At 40.6% G+C, this 9,132-nt stretch overlaps 1 protein-coding gene across 1 annotated transcript in view; it reads right to left on the reverse strand.

Annotated features, from left to right (window-relative positions):
• Positions 1 to 305: 305 nt before the first annotated feature.
• The window catches only part of LRRIQ3 (leucine rich repeats and IQ motif containing 3), a 56,773-nt gene continuing 47,946 nt past the window's right edge, over positions 306 to 9,132 (reverse strand). Inside the window, exons 7-9 of the mRNA XM_040360698.1 lie at positions 7,566 to 7,689; positions 4,719 to 5,427; positions 306 to 730 (exon numbers count right to left, since the gene is read on the reverse strand). Of these exons, the coding sequence (XP_040216632.1) occupies positions 544 to 730; positions 4,719 to 5,427; positions 7,566 to 7,689 (1,020 nt within the window). The 3' untranslated portion in view covers positions 306 to 543. The remainder of the gene's footprint in view (positions 731 to 4,718; positions 5,428 to 7,565; positions 7,690 to 9,132) is intronic.

Below are 9,132 nucleotides of genomic sequence, written 5' to 3' on the forward strand. Positions count from 1 at the left end.
TTCTCTTTTTTTTTTTGATTTGTAATATTTTTTTTTGTAATATTGTATATTGAATGTTGCAAAAGGGAGTAATAACCATATGTTGATGGTTTACTAAAGAGTATCTAAAGACAAAGCTGTATTTATTTTTGGATGGAGTAGGCTAGGTTAAAACCCCTGTCAAGGGGTTGGGGAGATCTTCCCTTCCTGTCCACAGAAGTGGAAGTGAGAGAAAATATCTCCTAATTTGGACATCCATATAATTGAGTCCCCATTGGAAGATTCCCTCTCTGTTCCTATTCTGGAAACATCTCTATTCTGGTGAATCTCCCCAGCAAGGACACAGACAGAAATAAAAACCCGCTGGGGGTTCCAACCCATCTACACTTTATCTGAAACCAAAAAAAGTTTTGGCTTTAGATACACTTTTAGGATTACTACAGAAAATGTAACACCACCTTTCACCAGTAAGCTGCGCTGCAGGTAAAATCTGGAATTGTGACTCCTGTTCCAGAGGTGAAGGGTAGAAGGATGTACATGGAAATCTCGATTTGTTTTAGGGCATCAATCTGTCTCTTTGGAAACAGGCTGCTTGACAAGGACTTTATCCATGGGTTGCGCTCTAACATGCTGACCCTTTATGGCTGTGACATGAACCTGGGCTTCCTGCAACCGGTCATTGCTTTTCTGATGAATGAGAGAGTCCACAGCAAACTTTTCGGAAGCGTTTTCAACCTGGAGCACCAACTGCCTGCAAAAAACGGAAGTATCAGTTTCAGTAGATCGTCACTTTAATAGTATGTTACAACATAAAATTTAACATTAGCATTTCAGGCCCTTAAAATAAACCTTTGCAAAGAGAAATATGGAGGCTTTCATTGCTAACCTTCAACGCTACTTTAATGCTGACCTGCCGGCATCAGTACTTTTTGAACCACTGACCAGCTATCGATGGTAGCCGATACCTCTGGATGTGTTGAACACTGGGTCCTTCACCATGCACTGTGGTTCTGCCCCCCAACCTCTCGATTAATATTGTGTCCTCTATATGTGGTGCAGTGCTATTCAATGTGACTGGTACCAACACATTGTACAGTAGAGGCCATAGCACCACAGTGCGCCATAACTCATACACCATGTGCTGTGGTGTACTGCATTGCTAAAGAGGGTCATGTATTAGGCAGGGGGTGATGGTGGCTGTGGTGGCACGGAAGAGGGGGGTGGAGGCAGGGGGCAATGGATGTGGGGGAGATAGGAGACAGGGGGAGATTGGAGGCAGGGGGTGTTAGTGGCAGGGGGTGATTGGAGGCAGGGGGTGTTGGTGGCATCGCAGAGGGGGATGGTGGCACCGCAGAGAGTAGGGGATGGAGACAGGGGACGATGGAGGCAGAGGGTGATTGGAGGCAGGGGGCCTGGGGGAGATTGGAGGCAGGGGGAGATTGGAGGAAGGGGCAGATTGTGGCACCGCAGAGGGGGGGTGAAGGCAGGGGGTGTTGGTGGCAGAGGGGGGTGGAGGCAGGGGGTGATGTGACTAAATAATTTGCCCTATCATATCGAAAATAACAAAAATATGTTTTTTTACCTTAATATCTACCTTAAATCACATTGCTATTTGCCTAGCGTACTTGTTTGTAGCCTAAATACTGAAATTTGCACCTACAAATGTACTTTAGTAACTTTTGTGAAATGCCAGTAAAACGTGGCTGCGCCAGTACATTTCGGGTGTCGTGCCGGTAAATTTCAATCTGGTAGGTTGGCAACACTGGTAAAGTTGGACACTGCTGGCACTCATGGAAGTAAGGGGGACAGTGCTGGCACACATGGAAGTAAGGGGGACACTGCTGGCACACATGGAAGGGTGACACTGCTGGCACACATAGAACTAAGGGGGACACTGCTGGCACACATTGAAAGTTAAGGGGGGAGACTGCTGGCACAAATGAATATAAATGGGGTCTCTGCTGGGCACACAAAGATATAAGGGGTAACTTGCTGTGCACTCCTGAATGTCAAAGGGGACACTTATGGGCACGTTTTGAAGGTATGTAAAATGTATATTTTTAAACCCATTAATTTTTGTAAAAAAATACAATGTGGCTCTTATACAGAAAATGTTGGAGGCCTCTGCCTCGGTGTATCGGGGTGTCATTTAAAATGAAAAGAACTGTAGTGCAGCAAGACATGCTAAGTGTTCCGGCAGTGAGCGGTAATGTACACATTTCTGCAATGATGGAGTGTGAATGGGTCTTAAAATTTAAAAGTAATTTTCTGAAGAAAAATCTTTTTTTTTTTTCTGAAAAGAAGTCCTTACACTAGCTGCAAATCTACCTTCAGACAACAATAAACAGAGAGAGGCAGAGACAAATGTACTGACCCCGAGTTCAAAAATAATACGTTATGCCATTATTGGTGAATGGAAGAAGTGTGTGATGTCCTATGGCCTAACAAGAAATCGTTAGGTCTAAACAGGACTATAATTGCCTTGTCGATGTTTCTAAACAGACTAATGCACATGGTCACATCTCAAGATTCCCGGTCTAGGAGTGTGGAATTGGAGAAACAACATACTAGGAGAAACAATCAATTAAATAACCGTATTAAGCATGATCTGCATCTATTCTGGCCATGTAACAGGAACTTGCGTCAATTTCTGGAAAAGAACAACTCTAGCGGTAAAAAATATATATAAAAAAAAAAACATGCATTTAAGATGTCCCCAAGCCTCAAGCACATGTTGAAGATTTTAACAAATTATGACCTATGTTCAACCAATCCACCATCTTAGTTTTATGCCACGTACACACGATCAAATTTTCCCGTCGTAGTGTTGTACGTCACCGCGTTCTTGATGGTTGAAAGTTCAGAGAACATTTGTGTGACCGTGTGTATGCAAGCCAGCTTGAGCGGATTTCCATCGGATAAACCATCCAAGGTTTTTCCGATGGAAATCCGCTCGGCTTGTGTACACACGGTCAAACAAATGTTCTCTGAACTTTCGACCATCAACAACGCGGTGACGTACAACACTACGACGAGTCGAGAAAATTAAGTTCAATGCTTCCGAGCATGCCTCGAATTGTTTCCAAGCATGCATCGGAATTTTGCGCGTCGGAATTGCTACAGACGATCGGATTTTCCGATAGGAATTTTTCGGTCGGAAAATTTGAGAACCAGCTCTCTCTTGTTGGCAGAAGTTCCGACAGCAAAAGTCCGATGGAGCATACACACAGTTGGAATTTCCGTTCAATAGCTCACATTGGACTTTTGCTGTCGGAATTTCCGATCGTGTGTACAGGGCATTAGGTGAGCAAACTACAGTCAGATTTAAAGCAGATCATCATCAATAGGTCAGCGAAAAACAAAAAAAGAAGAAGCCAAGCCACCCATGATGTCATTTTTTGAAAATGGTGGCATTGGATAGAAGGAGGGGAAAGAGCGGTGTATTAGCATGAGGGATGCAGCAAAAGAGAAGGCAAGATTTGAGCTTTGAATATTTATCATATTTGTATATACAATACCATACTGTATACTACAAAAAATACAAAATTAAATTACTAGTAAAGAAAAAAAAAAAAAAAATGCCATAAATCTATCCCCTATTTTGTAGACACTATGGGCCAGATTCACAAAAGGGATACGACGGCGTATCTCCTGATACGCTGTCGTATCTCTGTTTCTATCTATGCGACTGATTCATAGAATCAGTTACGCATAGATATCCCTAAGATCCGACAGGTGTAATTGTTTTACACTGTCGGATCTTAGGATGCAGTACCGCGGCCGCCGCTGGGGGGAGTTTGCGTCGTAAACCAGCGTCGGGTATGCAAATTAGGAGTTACGGCGATCCACGACGGATTTTCGCGTTCGCTACGTCGCCACTAGTCTAGTTTCCTGACGCAAAGTTAGTCGTCGTTTTGGGTGCCCTAACTTTAGTCAGCAATCGTATTGCTGTCTAAAGTATGGCCGTCGTTCCCGTCTCGAAATTTAAAATTTAACGTCGTTTGCGTAACACGTGCGGGAATACGGAAGTACGCTACGCGCGTCGCCGTTCGAAAAAATGACGTCACGGAGCGCAAAGCACGACAGGAATTGCGAAATGGAGCATGCGCAGTAGGTCCGGCGCGGGAGCGCGCCTTATTTAAATGGCACACGCCCATTTGAATTGGCCCGCCTTGTGCCGGAGGCTGCCAGTGTAGTTTTCATCGCAAGTGCTTTGTGAATCAGGCACTTGCGATGAAAACTTGTGGCGGTGTACGTTACGCCGCCGCTCACCTACGTGAATCTGGCCCTATAACTTTTGCGCAAACCAATCAATATACGCGTATTGCAATTTTTTTACCAAAAATATGTAGAAGAATATATAGTGGCCTAAACTGATGAAGAAATTGTTATTTTTATTTTTTTAATTGCGATATTTATTTTATCAAAAAAAAATAAAAAATATTGTGTTTTTCTCTAAATTGTGGCTCTTCTTTTGCTTAAAGGCACAAAAAATAATAATCAAAGAGGTGATCAAATACCACCAAAAGAAAGCTCTGTTTGTGGGGAAAAAAGGACATAAATCTTGTTTAGGTACAACGTCGCACAATCGTGCAATTGTCAGTTAAAGCGACGCAGTGCCGTATCGCAAAAAATGGCCTGCGCGTACAAGCAAATTGCAGTACAAGCAATTTGAACAGCCCGGAGCACCCACTAGGGGGCGCACAACTATAGTGCTGAGTGTGTTCTGCATATCATACCTGTGTTCCTGGAGACATTTAATGAACTGTTTCTGCTTTTCCTGGTCGTCTTTTAAACCTTGCACAAATTTAATTTTCCTTTGCGCTTCTTCCTGGGATCTGATTAATCGATCGTGTCTCATTAAAGTTTTTGTAACAGAAGTGTGCTGGGAGTTGAATTCCCTGGCTGCTGCATTTTCTAATCTTCTGGCCTCCTTTTCATAAAGAAACTGTTTATGTCTATACTTGACATGGTCAATAAAGTTGGCTTTATCCAGGAGGTTGTACTGTGCGCTTTGCTCTATCTTCATGCTGTCTGTCTGGTTTTGCGCTATGGTTTGATTTTTTCTTGCCTCCAAAAACTCTTCTGTGTGATATTTTGCTTGTTTTTTATCAGCCTGCATCTGAACAACCACATTTCTTTTTTGTATTAATGTATTATATTTATTCTGCTTCTCATAAGCCTTGTCTATAGCATGTAGAGGTAAGAGGGTAACCAGTTGGCTTTCCTGCATGGAACGCCTCGTAGACTTTGGACCTTTCTCCAGACTCGCCGGATCCCGCTTTGCTTCTATAATTGAATGGATTTGTTGAATGGAGGAGCGGATGTCTTTTGCTGACTTTCCATTGGATAACAGAAGGTCTTTGGAAGGGTCTGATTGGTGGAAAAAGGCTTTTAGCCCGGAAAGGCTAAATTGCTTCTCATTTACTTGTTCTGCCTGTATTAAATCTATATAATAAAAATAGTATTAAAGTATATGTAACAGGAAGGGAAAAAAGCAATGAAGAAGGGAAGGAAGAAAAAAAAAAAGGGAAGGAAGAAGAAATTAAGAAGGGAAGGATGGGAAACAAATTGGATAGAAGAAATTAAGATGGATGAGAAGGAAGGAAAAAGAGGAAATGAAGAAGGGAAGGAAGGGAAATGGTGAGAAGAAACAAAACTAGGTAGGGGAGAGGTAAGAGAGAGAAGGAGAAATGAAGAAGGGTAGGAAGGGGAAAAAGGAGAGTAGAAACAAAGAAGGGAGAAAAGAGGTAAGAGAGAGAAGGAGAAATGAAGAAGGGAAATAAAATAATTGAAGACAAGAAGGAAGAAAAAAGATAGAAAAGAGGAAATGAAGAAGGGAAGGAAGAGAAAATAGGGAGAATAAACAAAGAAGGGAGGGAAGAGGTAAGGGAGAGAAGGAGAAAAAAAGAAGGAAAAAGGAGAGAAGAAGCAAAAAAAGGGAGGGGAGGGATAAGGGAAGGGAAAAGGGGACAAAAGAAAAGATGAAGAAGGGAAGGAAGGAAAAACGATAGGAAAGAATAAATGAAGAAGGGAGGGAAGGAAAAAAGATAGGAAAGAAGAAATGAAAAAAGGGAGGGAAGGGATAAGGGAGAGAAGAATAAATGAAGATGGGAAGGTAGGGAAAAAGGAAAGAAGAAATTTAGAAGAGAAGAAAAGAAAAAGATAAGAAAAGAAGAAATGAAGAAGGGAATTAAGGGAAAAGGGGACAAAAGAAAAGATGAAGAAGGGAAGGAAGGAAAAAAGATAGAAAAGAAGAAATGAAGAAGGGAGGGAAGGAAAAAAGATAGGAAAGAAGAAATGAAGAAGGGAGGGAAGGAAAAAAGATAGGAAAGTAGAAATGAAGAAGGGAGGGAAGGAAAAAAGATAGGAAAGAAGAAATGAAGAAGGGAGGGAAGTGAAAAGCAAGGAAAGAAGAATTGAAGATGAGAAAGAAGGAAAAAAGAAGAAAAGAAAAAATGAAGACTAGAAAGAAGGAAACAGATAGAAAAAAAAAAGAAATGAAGATGAGAAAAAGAAGAGTTGAAGAATGTAAATAAGGAAAAAAAAGATAGAAAAGAATCAGGGAAGGAAGGAAAAAATTGGAAAGAGGAAATGAAGAATGGAAAGAGGGAAAAAAAGATAGGCAAAAAAAATGATGAAGGGAAGGAAGGAAATAGATACAGTAGGAAAGAAGAAATGAAGAAGGAAAGCGGGGGAGAAGGGACAGAAGAAGAAATGAGAAAGGAAGAGAAAAAAGATAGGAAAAAAGAAATGAAAAAGGGAAGAAGAGGAAAAATATAGGTAAGAAGACATTAGTAAAGGAAGGAAGGGAAAAAAGATAGGAAAGTAGAAATGAAGACGAGAAAGAAGGAAAAAAATTTAAAAGAAGAAATGAAGACTAGAAGGAAGGAAAAATCTAGAAAAAAATGAAGCTGAGAAAGAAGGAAACAAGATAGAAAAGAAGAGTTGAAGAATGGAAATAAGGAAAAAAAGATAGGAAAGAAGAAGGGAAGGAAGGAAAAAAATGGAAAGAAGAAATTAAGAATGGGAAGAAGGAAAAAAGATAGGCAAAAAAAATGAAGAAGGGAAGGAAGGAAAAAGATACAATAGGAAAGAAGAAATGAAGAAGATAAGCGGGCGAGAATGGACAGAAGAAGAAATTAAGAAGATAGGAAAGAAGACAGGAAGGTAGGAAAAAAATAGGAAAGAAGACATTAGGAAAGGAAGGAAGGGAAAAAAGATCTGAAAGAATAAATGAAGAAGGGGAGGAAGGAAAAAATATAGAAAAGAAGGAATGAAGAAGAGAGGAAATAAAAAAAAAAGGAAGAAAGCAAAAGTAAAATGAAAACAATCTGGGTAACAACATACCCTAAACTGTGTGTGATAGGAAAGAAGAAATGAAGAAGGGAAGGAAGCGAAAACAATAGGAAAGAATAAATGAAAAAAATGAAAGAGAAAAAGATAGGAAAGAAGAAATGAAAAAGTGAAAGAAGGGAAAAAGATAGGAAAGAAGGAATAAAGAATGGAGGGAAGGAAAATGATTGGAAAGAAAGATGGAAAGGAAAAGCAAAAGGAAAACATAATGTGGGTAAGTAACAGCATACCCTGATCTTTGTGTGTGTTTAATTCGCTCGTGTACTTCTCATGTCCACATTCAGTCACACTTTCAGCCGGCTGCTGTTGATTTTTCTTCCTGAGATCAGGAATAGTTTCTGCTTCAGATAAGACCTGCATATTAATAGAGATATAAAAAAAAAAGCATAATATGAGCCCCTGTGGATAAAGGGCCAATAAAAAGACATAGCTTGGAATGTGGGGCTCGTAGCTACCTGCTGCTTTAGGAAGACATTCTAGTTTAAAGTGGAGACTGTAATGGTTTTGCGTCAACCATAAATAAAAAAAAAATTGTCAAAACCAATAGATTGTCTCTTTAAATTAACCCAGCTTTCCAACCCTCATTGAAATAAGAATGTAAATACCTACTTCTCCTGCTGCCTATGCCTGGCAGCATGGTTCCCAATCAACATGATTCATTCATAAAATTTACCAATTCATTTTATAGGTGCCACTGCAGCCTAAAGATGGCAGTGTACTTCTGCTTAATACTATAATTGTCAGATGCAATTATGGTGTTAAAAAAAACTGAATTAATTATTGTAGAAAAAAAATCTTTTCAATGCTAAAATATAGAACCTGTAAGCAGGGTAATTATTAACCACTTGCCGACCTCCTCATGTAGATATACGTCAGCAGAATGGCACGGACAGGCACATCAACGTACCTGTACGTGCTCTGCTTGACGTGGGTGGGGGGTCCGATCGGGACCCCCCCCCCGCTACATGCGGCGGTCGGTAAGCCTCGGGGAGCGATCCGGGACGACGGCTATTTGTTTATAGCTGCTCCGTCGCGATCGCTCCCCGGAGCTGAAGAACGGGGAGAGCCGTGTGTAAACACGGCTTCCCCGTGCTTCACTATGGCGGCGCATGGATCGAGTGATCCCTTTTATAGGAGAGACTCGATCGATGATGTCAGTCCTACAGCCACACCCCCCTACAGTAGTAAACACACACTAAGTGAACACTAAATGTTACAGCGCCCCCTGTGTTTAACTCCCAAACTGCAACTGTCATTTTCACAATAAAGAATGCAATTTAAATGCATTTTTTGCTGTGAAAATGACAATGGTCCCAAAAATGTGTCAAAATTGTCCGAAGTGTCCGCCATAATGTCGCAGTCACGAAAAAAATCACTGATCGCCGCCATTAGTAGTAAAAAAAATTAAAAAAATAAAAATGCAATAAAACTATCCCCTATTTTGTAAACGCTATAAATTTTGCGCAAACCAACCGATAAACGATTATTGCGATTTTTTTTACCAAAAATAGGTAGAAGAATACGTATCGGCCTAAACTGAGGGGAAAAAAAATGTATATATGTTTTTGGGGGATATTTATTATAGCAAAAAGTAAAAAATATTGATATTTTTTCAAAATTGTCGCTCTATTTCTGTTTATAGCGCAAAAAATAAAAACTGCAGAGGTCATCAAATACCACCAAAAGAAAGCTCTATTTGTGGGGAAAAAAGGACGCCAATTTTGTTTGGGAGCCACGTCGCACGACCGCGCAATTGTCTGTTAAAGCGACGCAGTCCCGAACTGTAAAAACCCCTTG

This window comes from Rana temporaria, chromosome 7, assembly GCF_905171775.1.
Source record: "Rana temporaria chromosome 7, aRanTem1.1, whole genome shotgun sequence".
Taxonomy (NCBI): Eukaryota; Metazoa; Chordata; class Amphibia; order Anura; family Ranidae; genus Rana; species Rana temporaria.